Source organism: Entelurus aequoreus, linkage group LG05 (assembly GCF_033978785.1).
Source record: "Entelurus aequoreus isolate RoL-2023_Sb linkage group LG05, RoL_Eaeq_v1.1, whole genome shotgun sequence".
Lineage (NCBI taxonomy): Eukaryota > Metazoa > Chordata > Actinopteri > Syngnathiformes > Syngnathidae > Entelurus > Entelurus aequoreus.
Genome location: NC_084735.1, coordinates 51,812,347 through 51,833,098, shown reverse-complemented (window position 1 = coordinate 51,833,098; position 20,752 = coordinate 51,812,347). Strand labels below are relative to the sequence as shown.

At 37.1% G+C, this 20,752-nt stretch overlaps 1 protein-coding gene across 2 annotated transcripts in view; it reads right to left on the bottom strand.

Annotated features, from left to right (window-relative positions):
- Positions 1-20,136, bottom strand: part of LOC133650742 (protein turtle homolog B-like) — a 268,746-nt gene extending 248,610 nt beyond the window's left edge. For both annotated transcript variants that reach the window (XM_062048342.1, XM_062048344.1), the window contains exon 1: positions 19,850-20,136. In XM_062048342.1, the coding sequence (XP_061904326.1) occupies positions 19,850-19,913 (64 nt within the window). In that variant the 5' untranslated portion in view covers positions 19,914-20,136. The remainder of the gene's footprint in view (positions 1-19,849) is intronic.
- Positions 20,137-20,752: the final 616 nt, after the last annotated feature.

Here is a 20,752-nt window from a genome sequence, read left to right as displayed (position 1 = left end):
AAATTTAATACAAAGTCATACCCTCACACAATAATTTATGTATTTTTGTCAGTTGATAATCGATATCGACAAGGCTAACAAGTTACCATCTATCTTTGTACAGTATATGGCGGTATAGGGCTAAACTCCTTGGTCCATTGGTACAATTTTATTTTGGCCCTTACAGGCAAAAAGTTTAGGCAACCCTGATCAAGATCGCCAAATTGGATCGTCTTCTCAGCACTCCACTCCGCAAAATAATAATTAAAGATGTATAAAATATCACAGACCCTAAATCGTGATCATAATCGAATCGTGAGGTGCCCAAAGATTCCTAAGAGTCACTAAATTGAACACTTTTGGATCACCTTATCCCAGGGCTGGGCGAGTATATGATCGTGATCGCTCGCTGATTGTGATTATATTTAGGTCAATGACTGTGATCAGATGTCAGCATACATTACCTCGATCAAACATCGCGGAAATGTATGTTAAAACATACCGCAGTAGTAAACAATAGGGGATGCAACAGTACTCTGTATAATCCTGCACAGGACAATCTGCCTTTTTTCACCCTGATCCTCTGTGTGTGTGCGACCATCCCTGCCCACCATCGCAAAAGTCAGGCTCCTCACGACGTAATTAATGTCCAATCACCGTTGTGCCTCTTCCCAATCACATAGCTGTAAGTAGAGCCCAGGATAACAAAATAAAGAAACATGGCCAACACTAGCATAGAAGTTGAAACAACATTTAGAAGGAGCAGTAACTTAATTGACAGACTTTAGTCTCACTCTCACTGTCTGCGCTGTAGTGTGTGCGGTAATCCTGCCCTCAATGCCAGCTTGCAGGCAGGCACAGAATATCTTTGAGACTGAACTATTGATCCTAACTGAAAGAACAAATGTACCTACTAATTTAAATCTGAAAATATTTAACATAAAAATTGTAATCTAAATATTTGTAATAAAACATTTTGTTTATGTGTTTGCTCTTAATCAACTCCTCTAATATAACATGTACTGTACTCAAAAACTCTGCAGACACTTATTGTTCAAATAATTTTTGAGTTTGTGAATAAACACCTTTTGCTTCTGAACTAATCATTTCGTGTTGGTACTAGGGTTGTACGGTATACCGGTAATAATAAAGTATCGTGGTACTAATTAATTGAAATCGGTACCATACCACCTTTGAAAAGTACCGGTACTCTTCTTTCATCTGAATGCCGCTGTGTGGCGATGACGACAGAGCCGAGGAGCATAATGTTGAGTGTGTCAAAACACACACAAAATGCATACAAGCAATAACAACTTGGAGAGGAAGAATGCCAAAAAATGGCAATTCTACTGGTTACTAAAAAATAAAAAAATAATTTAAAAAATGAAGCGCAATCTGGAGGTATTTGGGCTTCAAAACTAACGATAAAGGTGACGTTTTAAACAGGGAAGTGCCGCGCTGCAAGTTTTGGTTTAAGACACGCCTTGCCAAATGTGGTGATTAGCATTACCAACTTTGCTTCAAACTTAGGTAAACATTGAAACAATAAGCATTCAGATCTGCACAAGGAGTTATAAAGAGTGACATGTAATAGTGTAGTTGTTACATTTGTCCTGCTGTTCGGCTCCGGTGCAGACCGTAGTCGAGGCGCACAAGGGAGACGTTTCCTTCAGGGTCGATGTTTTCGTCGGGAGTAACACCCGTCACTTTACCCGGCAATGGGTCTGCTATGGGTCAGAATGACGAGGCCGCCGATTTATAACAATCTAGTTGCCTTATTATTAGTTTTGCAGGACACAACCGGACCCGTTCATCCTTCTACTGCGCAGTGTACGCGCTAACGCTCTCTCTCTTTAGTCGCCCACTCAATCACTGACGTCACTCAGCCAACACGTTGCTATTCTCACAAACACACATACACTACTCTCAAAAGTTAACCAGCTCCCCTGTTGTGCACATGTAGATACGTAGACATGCACACAGCTGCTTGGCTTAATGCCAAATGTTAGCGGAGTTAAGACCGCCCACCTAACATCAACTAATTTTATAACAAATTGCTACAAGTTGTGTTTTATCCTTAACAAATATGTGTTTTACCTGCTAAATGTCTTATCTTTGTACATGTGTCCATAGTTTTGTTTTTAGTACTTACTAATAATTGTATTTTTCTTAAAACACAGACCAAGAGTGGCAACCATAAATCATGAATCATTTAATACAATGTCAATAAAGCTTTGTATTATATTCTAACCTAATCCTTCATTATGGCAGACTATATTTAATATGGTAAATTGTAAATTGTTCTTTGAGTGCAACAAGAAAAGCCAATGTGTTTAGTGCACTTTAATTTATATGTTAACTTTGTAAAATTGTTATTTGAGTGCAATAGGAAACATATGTGTATTGCATTGTAAGATTTCCTGTTAAAATAAAGCCAATATTGACATTTTTCGTAGTTCCCTTTATTTGGAAAAGTATCGAAAAGTATCGATATACATGTTGGTACCAGTACCAAATTATTGGTATCGGGACAACCCTAGTTGGTACACATTATTTTACAGTACCTCAAATGCAAAGTGCACTTTAATGTATTTTCATTGAGTAATCAGACACTAAAAATAATAATTTACCTTTTTGAAAGTGTTATTTAGTGGATGCTAACTTGAAAGAAAAGTCTTAAGAGTCACTGATTCTTTGTTGACAGCAGAATGCAGACTTTGCGGTCAAACAAAAAAAGAAATAACTTTGAGAGGGAAAAAAAAAAAGTTGTTCTCTTTACGCCCACAAAACGTACCAAGAAAGAACCAAAAATGTGGCCCTAAAACCGAGGTAAGGACCGTACCGTGGGTTGCCTGTAATGTAACATCTCTAGGAAACAGAATCATAGATATGAACACAATGACAGAACATGCAGCTGAAGGCAGAAAATAAATGTTAGCAGAGACTTGCCGTTATCTGGGCCCCGAAATTGGAAAAATAAAAACAACAACAAAAAACAGAATCTTCTATTAAACAAATTAAATTACATTTACATAATGTCACTGAAATGCTGTCATCATGAAGATAAAGAATGTTTGACTGAAAAACGTGTTTACTGAGTATGTGCAATTCACTATGTCACAAGCATATCAGGTGATATACTTTTTGTGCAAATTTGATGACTACTTGTTATCCTAAAGCCGCGTGAAAAATACGGTGCACTGTTTATGATTGCCTGTTGGCTGTTGGGGACGTGACCACAAATTCCAGGAATTAATTGTAGGGTCTTGAACATCCTCATTGCTAAGTTGATAACTTGACAGCTTATAATACTATAGTTTAAAGTTTATAGTTTAAACATCACTTTTTAAACAGTAACTGATGCATCCTTCTGTGTACTTTCTTTTAATTAAAATCATGTACATTTAAGGCGTTTACTGGTACATTGTTAAGTTACTGTGCTTGTTCTTAAATAATTAGCTTTATTGACTCTCTATTAGGGCTGGGCAATACGGCTGAACACTGCGATATATGTTTTTTTATATTGATCGATATTGATAATTATTGATAATTTGTATGACTTATTTAAGCCTGCCAATAAATACAGTAATAACATTTCCAACTTACCAAGGGTGCTATTTTTCAGTGGAGAAGGTGTCTGGTAGCCAAAGGTGGTAAAATAATCGCAGTAAATTTGAAGCCAGTTGCAGTTTTGAGACACTAGATTGCAGTAGTGTATAAGTTATTAAGCACTAGAAAGAGTAGTTTGAGAAGCTGCTCATTAAACAGACACATTGGAAGTGTCAGGGTGTTGCCAACAAAACTAAAGTTCAATAACAAGTTTCTGTTATTGAGTTAATATGTTAAGATATCACACTTTCTCTTCTCACACCATACAGACAATTCACAACAAGCCAGAATGACGGCGCAACCATAATTGGAAGTTGAGGCTGTTACTAAGGCTGCAGCTAACGATTATTTTTCTATCGATTAATCTATAGATTTTTTCCCGATTAATCGGTTAATCTATAGATTTTTTTCGATTAATCTATAGATTATTTTTCCTTTTACCGATTATTTTTTTATTCAAAATGAAGATGAAAAAATAAATGTAGGCCAGTTTTTTCAAAAGGCATGGCTTTTATTTACAAAAAAAAAGAAGTATGGCCACACAGTCAACATTGACAGCAACATGACTAAATATTCTGTAACAATGTAAACATTTAAAACTTTTAACCTTTAACAAAATTAAAAGTAGCTTATTTGCTTTTTAATGTGCAAATATAAAAGTCAACATCCAGTGCAAATCTTAATATTCTGCAATAGCATAAGCATTTCAAAAGTAAAAGTATTGCTTATTTTGCTTTAAAATGTGCAAAAATAAAGATAAACATCCAATACAAAAAAGTGTAAAACGAAATATTCTGTAACAACAGTGTAAACATTTCAACAAAAGTGAAAGTATTGCTTATTTGCTAAAATGTGCAAAAATAAAGATAAACATCCAATACAAAAAAGTGCCAATCTAAATAGTCTGGAGCACTGTAAACATTAAGTATTGCTTTTAAAATGTGCAAAATAAACATCCAGTCCAACACAGTACACAATAACCAATTCTACTCATTCCAGTGAGTGACTAACAGTTGTAATGAAGAAAGGTTAGCATGTCTACATGCTCTGCTTCTTTTCATGTTTACAATATTCCCAGCAGCTGAAAATAGGCGCTCAGAAGGGGTCGATGTGGCTGGAACTGAGAGGTAATTAGCCTTCACCTCAAGCCAGGACTGCGAGTGAGCTGAGCTGCAGTTTAAGTTTCTAGAAGGTCAACGGGCTCATAGTGATGTTACTAGTAGTTGACTGGGAGGTGTTTATTATCATTTGGGGAGAGCCCGCTGCCTGATGCTCACCTGCTAAACACCTATCTGCTCCACGCTGAAGCGCTGACTACATGCGCTCTGAATACGCACTGCTGATTGGCTGGTAACGCTCTGAATACGCACTGCTGATTGGCTGATAATGCTTCGTGTGTACCGATCAGATTGTTGTGTGGGTGGGACAATGCTGCGTGCTGAGACAGAGGCAGAATGAGCAAAGCAGCTTGTTAAGACTTTAGCTTTAGCTTAGAAACTCGTTCGGTACACCCCCGTACCTAACCGAAAGCCCCGTACCGAAACCATTCAATACAAAACACGTACCGTTACACCCCTAGCAGATACAAATGACACATTCATGTTTTTGTGTAATGATGACAACGTATGCTCACGCGGACGATTGACTAGTTGATGGTTTTCTTTTCAAATGTTCGTTCATAGCCGTTGTGCTGCTATGATAGGCCATTTCCGCTCGACACAGTGTGCATACAACAACATTATTAGGCCGTTTATTGAAATACTTTCACACTTTTGACGACTTTTGGCGTGATTTTTCCCCCTCGCTCGCACCGCTCGCATCGTCTGCTTTGACGGTAGCGTGACGTAAATATGCGACGCGTCGACGCACAAAAACGACGTCGACGTATCTACGTAACCGATGACGTCGACTACGTCGACGCGTCGTTTCAGCCTTAGCTGTTACCTGATTGGCTGTTAACGTGTGACTCCCATTTCTCAGTGACACTTCCTATTTGCTGTTTGGCTGGGTTCACAGAGAGCGAGTGACTTCATGCAATGAATCTTGCTTCATAATAAATTTTTTCTTCCGACCAAATAAAATAACTCTATATCAAATTTTATATCAATATCGATTATGTGTCTATCGCGATATATATTGATATTGTTTTATTGGCCCAGCCATACTCTGTGTGTTAGTAAGATGTTCAACTAATCTTAAGTGTCTTTAGCTTTAACAGTTAGGTTAAAAACAATATAAAAAAACTGTGATATTAATCAAGATCAGATGATATGAAAACATTTATTGTGATACATTTTTTTTGTTTCCTTTATCGCCCAGCCCTACCTGATCTGGCAGTAAAATACTCCATTGTTGTAGTATCATTGTCAACTTTGACATGGGATTAAGTAAGTACTTAAACTATGGCTCCATTATGTTTTACAGTCCACACCTCTGATCTAGATATTCCATCCATCAATTTTCTACCGCTTCGGGGTCGCTGGATTATTAAGGCAAATTAAAACAATTAAAAAATCTACAAAAAAATAAATCTGTGTATTCTAACTGCTATTTGTCAGTGTCAGTAGCAACAATACATATTCTGACTGTTGGAGAAACATTCATCTTGTTTCAAAAGAGCCCAGGCCTCTACTCCAAATGGTTCGAAAACAACTTCACATTTACTTTGAGTTTATTCCAAACATGCATAAATACAACCTGATACAGCACAATTTCCAGTTCCTCTGTTCAACATGTTAGAAAAGGAGTAGGAAGAAACATATCTTATTTAATCCTACCCCTTTTCCTTTACATAGCAGTTGCTTACACTTTTGTCCACTTCCTGTTCACAATATACTCCATAAGTAATAACATAAAAAAATAAAAAATAATTATTGAAGTAAGCTATATTTCATATGGTGAGATAAATAATATTATCTAGAAAATGAATGGATGGATGCAATAAATTCAGAATGTTTTATTCTGAATACTTTGGGTATGTCTTTTTTCAGATAGAACTGGAAGAGCCCAAGTCCAACTGCAAAACCAGTGACAATACCTAAAGACACTATCTTTGTAAAAGAAGCTCATATATTATATTGCATATTATTCCACATTTTCGCCATCTAATCCATAGAAAAGACGAGGGAAGACGCTTATAAACAACTTCTTAAGTCCCCAAATGATGCTCAATATCCTCTTTGGGGAAGATCTTATATAACATCTGCCGTGTAGTCTGACAAGTTCAGTAGCACACAACAAACTGCAACATAAAGTTTGTGTGTCATAACTTTAACACAGTATCGAAGACATGATGTGTTCTTTTTTAGATCTTGCCAACACTGCTCATCTTTGATGAGCAGTGTTGGCCCAATTTCCCTCCATCCTCTTCCCTCTCTGCTTTTGATCAAGTATAGCGCGAGATAGAGGGGAAAAGTATCAGTAGCTGCTCTAGCATCACTCCTACCAATACAACACTTTCTTAAGGCATGCACTGCAAATATACAAGTATTGCCATACTTCGCTTTTTGTACCAGTCTGTGCTCGACAAAAATCTCTGCCCCGGTTTTTAGTAGACCATCTTGGTTATTACAATATTATGTCAGACTTACTCGACATCCATTGCTTTCGTTCTCCCCTAGAGGGGGGTGGGGGGGTTACCCACATATGCGGTCCTCTCCAAGGTTTCTCATAGTCATTCACATCGACGTCCCACTGGGGTGAGTTTTTCCTTGCCCGTATGTGGGCTCTGTACCGAGGATGTCGTTGTGGCTTGTGCAGCCCTTTGAGACACTTGTGATTTAGGGCTATATAAATAAACATTGATTGATTGATTGATTGATATTGTATGACCAAACATTACGCGTTACAAACTATTCAGTTTGTCTGCGTATCATGTCGCCGAATCGAGTGCTCAAACAGAGAATCCCACGCGTTGGTGACTCAAAGTCTTTTTTTTTTTTTTTAATTGAGTACGACTACAAAATTAAGGGACTTTTGGGGTCAGATTTATGGCTGCAACAATAATCAATTAAATTGATAAGAACATTTTAAGTTATTTTGCTTTTATTAGATGTTTAATTAGCGTACCTAATAAAAATGTAAAACATTCGGATCGCATTGACTGTCACAGAACTTTAAATACACGGACATACCAGTAGTTTACGTTTTCAGCAAATTTTGGGATAAATTAACATATTTTTTTACAATACAGTATATTACCAGATTATATGACACATTTACACTACCGTTCAAAAGTTTGGGGTCACCCAAACAATTTTGTGGAATAGCCTTCATTTCTAAGAACAAGAATAGACTGTCGAGTTTCAGATGAAAGTTCTCTTTTTCTGGCCATTTTGAGCGTTTAATTAACCCCACAAATGTGATGCTCCAGAAACTCAATCTGCTCAAAGGAAGGTCAGTTTTGTAGCTTCTGTAACGAGCTAAACTGTTTTCAGATGTGTGAACATGATTGCACAAGGGTTTTCTAATCATCAATTAGCCTTCTGAGCCAATGAGCAAACACATTGTACCATTAGAACACTGGAGTGATAGTTGCTGGAAATGGGCCTCTATACGCCTATATAGATATTGCACCAAAAACCAGACATTTGCAGCTAGAATAGTCATTTACCACATTAGCAATGTATAGAGTGTATTTCTTTAAAGTTAAGACTAGTTTAAAGTTATCTTCATTGAAAAGTACAGTGCTTTTCCTTCAAAAATAAGGACATTTCAATGTGACCCCAAACTTTTGAACGGTAGTGTACTTTTAAACCCGCCAACATTTAGAGAAAAAAAAAAGTTGAAACCATTACTTACATTGAAAAGGGGAGAAAAAAAGGTTGTAGTCTAAAAATGTACCCATTTTGTGTTTGAATTCATGTTACCCAATAAGGCATACTGCATCGTTACATATGTTGCTGCTCGATGTTTGCCTTTACAAAATTATTCCAATGTGAAGCTTCACATAAAGTATGTTACAAAAACACAATTAAATAAAGGGTATGATGCTTAAATAATTAACATATTGCAATTGAGCCATTAAGGGGACTATTGATGGAAATACAAAAGTGGCTGACAATGTTTAATCTTAATGCAATAGGTCAAAATGACCTCGTTACCCAGAATACATTTCTGCGAAAGTATTAACTTTTTTTTTTTTTTCAGACTAAATAAATGTGTTTTTTTGACTTCAACAAATATTTTTTACAATAGTGTTGAACGTTTACTTGCATTCAAGGTTATTTTCAGGGAGAGAAAAAAGGCAACCGTAAGTAAAAATGGTAGGATACGTACCAGTTGCATTGTCCAATATTTTGGAATATCATGAATACTGTAAAAACTTGGAATTTTTTGGGTTAAAAAAATACTGCAAATACTGCACTGTAATACATATAAGACATACAAACCCTGTTTCCATATGAGTTGGGAAATTGTGTTAGATGTAAATATAAACGGAATACAATGATTTGCAAATCCTTTTCAACCCATATTCAATTGAATGCACTACAAAGACAAGATATTTGATGTTCAAACTCATAAACTTTTTTTTTTTTTTGCAAATAATAATTAACTTAGAATTTCATGGCTGCAACACGTGCCAAAGTAGTTGGGAAAGGGCATGTTCACCACTGTGTTACATCACCTTTTCTTTTAACAACACTCAATAAACGATTGGGAACTGAGGAAACTAATTGTTGAAGCTTTGAAAGTGGAATTCTTTCCCATTCTTGTTTTATGTAGAGCTTCAGTAGTTCAACAGTCTGGGGTCTCCGCTGTCATATTTTACGCTTCATAATGCGCCACACATTTTCGATGGGAGACAGGTCTGGACTGCAGGCGGGCCAGGAAAGTACCCGCACTCTTTTTTTACGAAGCCTCGCTGTTGTAACACGTGCTGAATGTGGCTTGGCATTGTCTTGCTGAAATAAGCAAGACAAAGACGGCGCTTAGATGGCAGCATATGTTGTTCCAAAACCTGTATGTACCTTTCAGCATTAATGGTGCCTTCACGGATGTATAAGTTACCCATGTCTTGGCCACTAATGCACCCCCAACCATCACAGATGCTGGCTTTTGAACTTTGCGTCGATAACAGTCTGGATGGTTCGCTTCCCCTTTGGTCCGGATGACACGATGTCGAATATTTCCAAAAACAATTTGAAATGTGGACTCGTCAGACCACAGGACACTTTTCCACTTTGCATGAGTCCATCTTAGATGATCTCGGACCCAGAGAAGCCGGCGGCGTTTCTGGATGTTGTTGATAAATGGCTTTCGCTTTGCATAGTAGAGCTTAAACTTGCACTTACAGATGTAACGACGAACTGTATTTAGTGACAGTGGTTTTCTGAAGTGTTCCTGAGCCCATGTGGTGATATCCTTTAAAGATTGATGTCGGTTTTTGATACAGTGCCGTCTGAGGGATCGAAGGTCACGGTCATTCAATGTTGGTTTTCGGCCATGCCGCTTACGTGGAGTGATTTCTCCAGATTCTCTGAAACTTTTGATGATATTATGGACCGTAGATGTTGAAATCCCAAAATTTCTTGCAATTGCACTTTGAGAAACGTTGTTCTTAAACTGTTTGACTATTTGCTCATGCAGTTGTTGACAAAGGGGTGTACCTCAACCCATCCTTTCTTGTGAAAGACTGAGCATTTTTTGGGAAGCTGTTTTTATACCCAATCATGGCACCCACCTGTTCCCAATTAACTGCACACCTGTGGGATGTTCCAAATAAGTGTTTGGTGAGCATTCCTCAACTTTATCAGTATTTATTGCCACCTTTCCCAACTTCTTTGTCACGTGTTGCTGGCATCAAATTCTAAAGTTAATGATTATTTGCAAAAAAAAAAATGTTTATCAGTTTGAACATCAAATATGTTGTCTTTGTAGCATATTCAACTGAATATGGGATGAAAATGATTTGCAAATCATTGTATTCCGTTTATATTTACATCTAACACAATTTCCCAACTCATATGGAAACGGGGTTTGTATTTAAGTCTAAATTTTAGGGCTGCTGCAATCGATTATTTTAGTATTTGAGTGATCCATCGATTAGTTTGTTCAATTAGACCAGGAGTGTCCAAACTTTTTGACTTGGGGGCCGCATTGGTATAAAAAAAATGTGACCAGGGCCGAAAGCTGACTGCATGTAAAGTAACATATATATATATATATATATATATATATATATATATATATATATATATATATATATATATATATATATATATATATATATATATATATATATATATATATATATATATATATATATATATATATATATATATATATATTATATTAATATCATGGACATATATTTAATATAATTGGACATTAACACTATGTGAAAGTTTGATTCCTACCTTGTTTACTTCCGTGATGAACTCCTTAAAAGTTGTGTAATCAATCAGAAATCAGCAGCTAAAATGCGGCAAACATGGATAAGTGTGGAGAGTCTTCTAATGGGTGTAATTTAGATTTTTTTTTAATGTTGCTAGGACGTTTTTAATGATATCCACAAAGTTCAGTGAGCAGGTGACCACCTTTTTGTGTTGGTTGCATTTTATTCATTTTTTTTGCGGAATGACTAGGGAAAGTTGTTTGGATTGCGTCCTTTAAGTAAATGCTGCTCTGCATTCATTTAAAAATGACCTGAATTACTCAAATTAGTCCACAAGATGGCAAAACGTTGCAGAGATTAGATTGCCAGACATATCAACTTAATTTGAAAACACCCTGGAGGCCAGATTCCTTATAAAGCTCTTGATGTCTCGCGGGCCGTATTAAAAACGCCGGCAAGCCACATTTGGCCCGTGGGCCATTGTTTGAACACCCCTGGATCAGTCAATTAATAATTAAATAAACACACTTCATAGCCTCAATGCGTATTTTAGGGAAAATTGTTGAAATAAACATGTTTTCTGCTTAACATAACCATTATTCTTTCTTTCTAGGTGTTAAAAAATAAAAAAGGGATTAAAAAATAATATATATTTATACACAGATCGCAGCACCCACAAGCCACTGCTCTATTGCAGTTTACGTGCGGACATGTCAGCATATTTAAAGTTTCGGGCACTCAATGTGATCTGGATCTAACAATTGTTATTAGCTACACTCATTGAACGATTAATCGGAGAAACAAAATAGAAATTGAATCTTTTTTCTAATCAAACTAATCAATTTAATCGATCAGTCGTTGCAGCCCTACTTAATTTACGTAACATTTAATGTAGGGCAAAAATATGTAAAATATATATCCATATATATATATATCCAATATCTATTTTCTACCGCTTGTCCCTAAACATAAAAACTTTGCACTGTGGTGAAATGGCAATATTTTAAGTGTGATGTGGTGAGGGACAACGGTGTAGGTGAAAAAGGGTATTAATATTAGTATCAAAATGTCTGCTTTTTCTCAATACATTTAGAGCCTGATTTACTAACATCCAAATAGCACGCACTAAACAGCGTGTGCGAAAAAACTAAATAAAAGTGTGTACTATAAGTGGGCGAGTTGCGTGTGATCTACTAAGACTGCATGTTCAATTGAAAAGTGGTAGAGACCGCCCTATTTAAATGAGGATTCTGCGTGCATATGGGGAATTTACCATTGAAACAATTATTTTCTGCACATTCATGTTATCATGCTCCTACCTGTGTGCGGTGTGTTGAACCAGCCGCACACATCTATAATCTGTAACACCTTTTCTGAATCGCAATCTAGACAACCGCAATCTATGCACAATAAAGCTGGGCGATATGGACCAAAAATTATATCCTGGTATTTTTAGGTTGTATCGCGGTATACATAACGATGTTTTAAACAAAGTGTTTAGTTTAAGCTCAACACCACATTACTGTTACTACCAGTGTTCTCAAATTACTTTTAAAAAGAAATTTATAGTTATGTGTTACTTACACAAAAAAGTAATTTAATTACTAATATAATTACTTTTTAATACATGTAATGAATTGCTAGGGAAAGTAATGAATGCGTTATTTTAAATACACTTTAATAATGTCATATGCCGTTTCTATGAGAGCATTGTGTGTGTGCATGTATCAGGAGAGGATTCCACAGGATTTGTTAGCTTTAGCAATTAGCACTGCAGCAGTAATTTGTTGGCTCTGGCGGCTGTTTTGTTGAATCTTTTCACCGGCTTGTGTTACCTATAGTTAATAAAGAGGAGCTGTTGCCCGCCCCCGCCAGCCCCTGGAGCTACGGTGCGGGCACATCAGCTGTGCGCGAACACGAATGTGGCGGGGGGTTGGTGTTGGCAATGCGCGGTAGACCCTTCCCGCAGCACCGGCCGCTAACGACCGTAACGAAGCACATCAAAAGATAACGGTATGGCGGTATTTTGTCAAATATATACCGCTTTCTAAAATATACAGGTATTACATATAACAGCGGTATACCGCTCAGCCCTAATGCAAGCTAGTTATGTGCACATGGACACATTTAATCGGATTAAAAGCCTAACCGGAATAAAAATGCTTCGTGTAAACACGCCATTTGGAATATTCTGACCCGATAACACACGTTCGGATCAAAATTTAATTCCGAACGAAACGGGTGGTTTGTGCCGAAAGGCATTCGGATTGTAGCACATGAAAACACATCTTCCGAAATCCAGGTAAGAATTATCCTTATTGCGCATGTATTTGATGTCAGCTATACTTTGGTGGTAGAGGTGGGACTAAAATAATTAGTCTTGAAATGAAATGATTGTCTTGCTGCTGTCTCCCCCCATTCAACATGTACAGAGGTAGTGTTATATGCTGTTGAGTTGGTGGCTTTAAAACAAAAAAGGCAAAAACAAAAGTATGGTCTGGAGGTTCATGTGTCGATGTAACAACTAAAGAAGAGATCCAGTTGTCGTCGCAACAAGCTGTTTCATTTACGCCATTACAGCTACTCCAGTGCTAACTGCAATCCTCAGGCACATACACAGAATGTCGTAACATAAAGACGCGCCACAACCCGTACATAACCACAACATAAAAAGCACAGAACAGCTCCATTTCAAAAAGAGAGGTAAAACAAAAATAGTGAATAGAAAGAAAAAAAATTATAAATAAATACCGTGACAAGCAGAAATGCACAAAGCCATGTTTGGTAACAGTGGAAGTCAAATGCTTCTTCAGCACCAGCAGTGAGCAAACTAGTCCAAAAGAAGCTGCCACAGCACAAATAATAACACACCTTTTTGTTTATGTTAGGTTCTGCGCATATCAAAGTAAAGTATTCCGATTTAAGGTGTGTTGCATGAAAATGTCATAATCAGATAATTTTTTTCAGGGTTCATGTACACAGTAACATTCTAATCCGAATGATGATCAGATTAAATAAACATTGTCTATGTTCACGTGGCTACTGACACTTAATTCTGTGCGCGAGGTTGGGGATGGCATCACCAGCGTATTTGTGCGTCTGGAATGACTCAAAAGCAAGAAAATACATAAAGACGTCTTTTCATATAGGCGATATATTATAGTAAAAAAAATCCTAAATAAAAAAACTAACATTAAAAAAAGCCAACATGCAGACACCAAAACGCATCAATTGAATTCATTTTAATCAGCCCGTTAAAGGGGAAGTGCACTTTTTTTAAATTATGCCTATAGTTTGATTATTATGAGAGACATGACGACAGATGTGATTTTTATGTTTTAAATGCATTCTAAATAATAAATACATCGATTAAAAGTCATCGTACAATGGAACCTAGAGGAGCCACGCAATTTTGCCTATAAAGCCCTTAAAAAAACATCCAAACACCTCCATTAAGGTTTTAAATACATGGACATGATGTAAGTATATATGTATTGTAGGAACGGGCACATTCAAAATAACATTTAATATTTACATATTTTGATCATTTTAAGCATACGCAGTGCATTAATTAAAAAAAATGCATCACGTTTGCTTTTTTTTTGTCCTTCTTCACTGATTATTATTCACTCCAGACTTCATGAGAGCCAACAAACATAATAAAACACCACTTACTGTGGAACGTCTGCTGTTATTACGATGCCGACTGCTAGGATGTTCATATATTCCCATTTAAGGGAAGATTTTCTCATAATCGTAGCGAAGAAACAGGGTTTTGGGTGGGGCGGGGGGTTAACAAGCATCTTTTCGTGTCGTTCTTGCCAGTGCCGGATCCTCAATGGCTGTCAAAGTGTACCAACTTGTCGGATTATATCCTCAGCCATCTACTTTCCAGGTGAGAGGCATGATTTATGACCTACAATAAACTTACAGGGAGCAAGGAAGCGAGGAAGCAGCAGACCACTCGATGATGTAAACATAGGGACACAAGGTAGTGATCACGTCACTGCTCTAAATATTTTGTCTGTGTTAGCGCTTATCACAACAATATCACTAATACTAGGTTAATATTCAAGTAACAAAATGGAAATGGAGTATTATTGGCGCTTTTTGAATGGTTATTTATTGGATTTTATGGGCAAAATAGTGGAGCTCTCACTGTAAGCGGACTTTTATTTACATTTATTTAATATTTAGATTGCAATAAAAAAAAATTCCATCTGTTGTCATGGATATCATAATGATTGTGAACGATAGACAGAATTCCAAAAAATTGCAGTTACCCTTTAAGTCATCGAGCAGCTAAAAGTTATAAAAGGAAATGGCTGAATAGACAATATGTCTAATATTTTTTATTTCTGACAGTTCAAAATGTTGACACACAATGATTCGCTATCCATTGTCTGTCTACGCAGCGCAAAAACTGATCCTGCAGCCACGCGTGGAACTGTCAGTTTGCACATCCTTCTACTTCACGTTTAGAAGATCAGCTTTGCGTGTGCTATCAAGTTTGCACATGTTTTAGTCCACGCAAACCTTTAGCAAATCAGGTCCTAGGTGTTTTTGCTCTTTTTCTTGCATTTTTGTATTTCAACAATATGCTTCCGACCAACAAACCAGGGTTACTTCATGATAGGGCCAGAGTCCAAAGAGCCGCTAAAAAGTATGTGTTTCTCAGCTGTAGGGGATACTTTTCCACCACTTGCAGCAGTAATGCAATCTCAAACAAACAAAAGAAGTCAGGCGCTAGAAGTTTCTTAACAGCAAACATTACGAGTAGAGTGGTGAAGCTGTATTTTCATTTGCACTTTAATTCTATTGACAGTTTAGTTAAAAAAACATATTAATTATAAATTTATTTTTTTACAACATAATTGTAACTACATTTATTTTTCGGCAGTTATTTATAAGTCCCTTTTTAGGCAGTATATTTGGTTATATTTGGTTAGTACAGCCTGACCTAAGCCTAAGGTTTAGGTATTAAAAAAATAACAATATTTGTGATTAACACATGGTTTCATATCATTTTACAAGGTTGTTAACCTGTTAAACTCTAAGTATCCATCCATTTTCTACCGCTTGTCCCTTTCGGGGTCGCGGGGGGTGGGGGGGGGTGCTGGAGCCTATCTCAGCTGCATTTGGGCGGAAGGCTGGGGTACACCCTGGACAAGTCGCCACCTCATCACAGATAGAAAGACAACATTCACACTCTAGGGCCAATTTAGTGTTGCCAATCAACCTATCCCCAGGTGCATGTCTTTGGAGTTGGGAGGAAGCCGGAGTAGAACCCACGCAGTCACGGGGAGAACATGCAAAGTCCACACAGAAAGATCACGAACCTGGGTTTTAACTCACAACTTTCGTATTGTGAGGCACAGGCACTAACCCTTGTCCCACCGTGCTGCCCAACTCTAAGTAGGTTAGATATTATTAGTAGATACTATGACTGAATACAAAAAAAATCAGGCGTAAAATGAATAATTTAGTGTTAGTATTTGAGTGGGACCTGTGCCCCTCTGCAGTGGAAAAGTTGGACCCCGAGGTCAAAAAGGTTGGCATATATTACATAGATGTATAAAAGTGGATCCTATAAGTGTACAGCTCCACTAATGAACATTGGAGTGTTACTTTCAAAGGCAAAATTAAAGTATTGCTGGAAACATAATTTTATTTGGGACTTTATTGTATTATATGTACAGGTATGTATAGTACATGTTCCAAAAAGAAAAAAGCATAAAACACAGTATATATAAATATACTAAATGTAAAAAAGGGAACAAATATTCAAAATAAGATCATTAAATGAAATCTAGTTTGGTTACGCCATCATGAGCGCAACACAAGGTAGTAAAAGTTTCAACTACAATTCTAAATAAGATGTCAAAAGCCAACTGAAATCAAATACACACAGCTTAAAGATTGATCAATACCTATTTAAATTTAGTAATAAATAAATATGATGATTTATCAAAATATAAAAGAAATATACCTGAACAGAACACTCATGATGGTTACACCAAAAAATAACGCTATGAATCGCGTTTTTCTAAGTTTTTGGGGCATTTTTATGCTATTTCCAAGCATCTCCTTTTTATTATCGTTGATTTTAAATGGTCAAACTAATGCATATTATATATGCATACCCTAGTAAACAAAAAAAAAGTCATATTTATTTTGATTGTTACATTTTGAAGTACATTTGTGCAGGTGGGTGCGAATGTACCCATTACCAGAGCTGCACACATAATCTTTAGTTTTTCCTGTATGCTATATTTTATCTTATTTTTTGTTTTGAAAATGGTATTGATTACATAATTACCTGTTGTTGTTTATGTTTAATTTTAAGAGTCATTAAAGCTGTTTAGACAAACGCTAAGCTAGTTTTGTTGTGCAGTACACTTTGTTCCCTTTCTCAACCAGTGACGTGCAGTCAGGGGAGGCAGGTGAGGCAGGGCCTCACGTGCCATCATGGAAAGAAAAAAAATGTAAAAAGAAAAAAAAAAAATTACATTGTTATATGTATCCAGTGATTATATTATAAAGTTACTTTCTATTTAACTTCACCAGTTTTAGATTATTTGTATTCAAAATCGCTGAATTTTCACATAGTGTAAAAAGAAAAAAAATTAATTAAATTGTTATATGTATCCAGTGATTATACTATACAGTTATTTTCTATTTAACTTCACTAGTTTTAGATTATTTTTATTCAAAATCGCTGAATTTTCACATTTGCCGTTCAAATACTGAGAAGAGACTTGCGGTGAGTCAGCAGCCAGTTGAGCCTCACCATGGATTGCGCAATGACTCGGCTAACTGCTGGCCTGCTGTGCAGTGAGACCGTATTGCTATATGAATTATATTATACATTTCCATAGTTTAGTTAGCTGAGGTATATAATGTACAGTGTATTTTGTCAACAACTGTATGTGTGTAACATATTTCTTGTGCTGAGCAATCATAAAACGGCTGCTAAGACGCACTGGATAAGGCTCGCAGTTCTCCCGCCTCATGTTGGTAGAGGGCGCTAGTGATCCCAGGGATCATTCTTGCGACTACTCGGCTGCAGAATAAGTGACAACAAGCAGCAACAGTTAGCAAGTCAAGTGCAGCGGCAGCGATCGTTTATTTTTTCCTCTCGCCTGGACTTTTACCATGGAGGATTACATATCTAAAATAAAACAGTTTTCTAAACTGGACTTTCAATCGAAGCAGGAGGTAACAATTCAAGGAAGATCTCCATCAAGACAGAGAGACTTTTAAAATTGAAGAAAGATAAGGAAGACTTCTATAAACAAGTTATCGATGCTTTTATTCAGAAGGAGCGGCGCATGGATTTAATTTATAAGTAAAGGTAAGACCATAATAAAGTTTTTTTTATTAAATGTGCTTTTTTGTGTGCTACAGTTTGTATGTGTAAAGAATGCTGGTATGAGCTTTTAAACATAACCCGTTAACTGCTGCCAATCAAATGGTGAATAAGATACTCTTTAGGGTTTATATGTTTGTAAATCTGACTGTGATGAAGTCAGTGCCTCACCAGCCATGAACCTCACCGCACGTCACTGTTCTCAACCCAAAATCAACCAAACCTGACCTTATTAACCTTGGTATCATTTTACACATGTAGTTGCCTTGAGGAGGTACATGACAAAAGCTTGAAATGATATACACAGAAAAACTTGTGATGACTTCATGAAAAAACATACACTAGTATTGCTCTATCTCAGTGTGCCGTGAGATACAGTCCGGTGTGCCGTGGGAGATTACCTAATTTCACCTATTTGGGTTAAAAATATTTTTTGCAAACCAGTAATTATAGTCTGCAAATTATGTGTTGTTGTTGAGTGTCGGTGCTGTCTATAGCTCGGCGGAGTAACCGTGTAATACTCTTCCATATCAGTAGGTGGCAGCCGGTGCTAATTGCTTTGTAGATGTTGGAAACAGCGGGAGGCAGTGTGAGGGTAAAATTGTGTCTAATGCTTAAACGAATAATAAACAAAAGGTGAGTGCCCCTAAGAAAAGGCATTGAAGCTTAGGGAAGGCTTTGCAGAACGGAACTAAAACTGAACTGGCTACAAAGTAAACAAAAACAGAATGCTGGACGACAGCAAAGACTTACTGTGGAGCAAAGACGGCGTCCACAAAGTACATCGGAACATGACAAGACAATCAACAATGTCCCCACAAAGAAGGATAAAAACAACTAAAATCTTCTTGATTGCTAAAACAAAGTAGATGCGGGAAATATCGCTCAAAGGAAGACATGAAACTGCTACAGGAAAATACCAAAAAAAGAGAAAAAGCCACCAAAATAGGAGTGCAAGACAAGAACTAAAACACTACACACAGGAAAACAGCAAAGAACTCCAATTAAGTCAGGGTGTTATGTGACAGGTGGTGACAGTACACCTACTTTGAGACAAGAGCTATATTGATGCATGCTTGGTTATGGTTTAAAGTCATACCCAACAATTGCGACACCGACTTTTTACTGTCAACTGAGTTTTGTTTTTTTAATGATGTCTGCTGGTGGTGTGCCTACGGATTTTTTCAACGCAAAAAATGTGCCTTGGCTCAAAAAAGGTTGAAAAACACTGCTCTATCTGGTGGACAAAGCTGGTAAGAATTGTTTATCATTATTTTGCACACACCAGTAGTACATCTGGTAAAATATGATATTTCCTTGGTGTTTTTTTTTTTTTCATGTTGTGTTTGTTGCTATTTTTGCAGCATCCTTGAATGAAGGTAGTGGTGTACTGTACCTACACACAGGTGATGACACATAAAGAACAACTTGGTGTTCTACGACATGGCCTTTTCAACACCAAAAACTGACAGTTAAAATAAGAAGATAGTTTAAAAAAAAAAAAATTTAAAAGCAATGTAAAGGTTAAAGTTGAAAGCTGCTGTGCTTGGACTCACCTTGAGCGGCCGTTCCTCGGCTGCAGAAAACACTTGCTATCAAAGTAGCCACATACCAAATCATAGTACTATTCCCCACCGGAAGTTAACCTCATCCTAGCTCAAAGTGCCCCTTTTCGGTGAAGTGCTCATTGTCGAGAGTCCCAGCGCGGGTCGATGGTGGCCGGTATCCTTTTTTTAAATTTATTTCAAACCAAGCCCTGGACACTTCTCCATCAGAACGCTCCCTCGACCGTCTCCTCCGCGCTTCACTCGCATCCCGACACCGATCACCTGCGCCAATGGGACCACAGCAACCAGCTCTTAGAGACACACAGACAAGCTTGTGTCTCCGAGAGCCCGCCTTTACTCTTCTCTCATTGGTTCATTTGAGGGTATTCCTTCCGCTGGTTGGTCACCTGGGTTGGCAAGGTCGTTGCCGGTATGATGCATTCTAACACTCCACAATACCTCGGAATTTCTGGATTCCGACCTGAGGAAATTACGTCAACGATGAAAAAGAAGCAAAACGAAGTGTTGCCTTTTTACGTTGAAGGCGTTTTTAGTGTCCATTGACGCACATTAACGCTGGCATTATGTTATAAATCATTATGTACATCTTAAATTATTGAATTGTTTTTTTTTTTTGTGAAGCACCGAATATTAACTCAGTGGGGCAATCAGCTCGCTAGGAAGAGAGGATTTCAGATTTCCTGGAGAGTGTTAATGCAGCACGACAGGAAGCAATTTCAAGGTGGGTTGGCTTTAGAAGCCCAAGAGGAGCTGCAGTATCATCCTGCGCAATAATAATATTACTAATAATATAAATAATACTGTATAAATATCGCAGCAGTGCATTATAAACCTTTATGATAATAATATAAAATGATAATATAAATATTCCCTGCCTTGTGTTATTTTTGT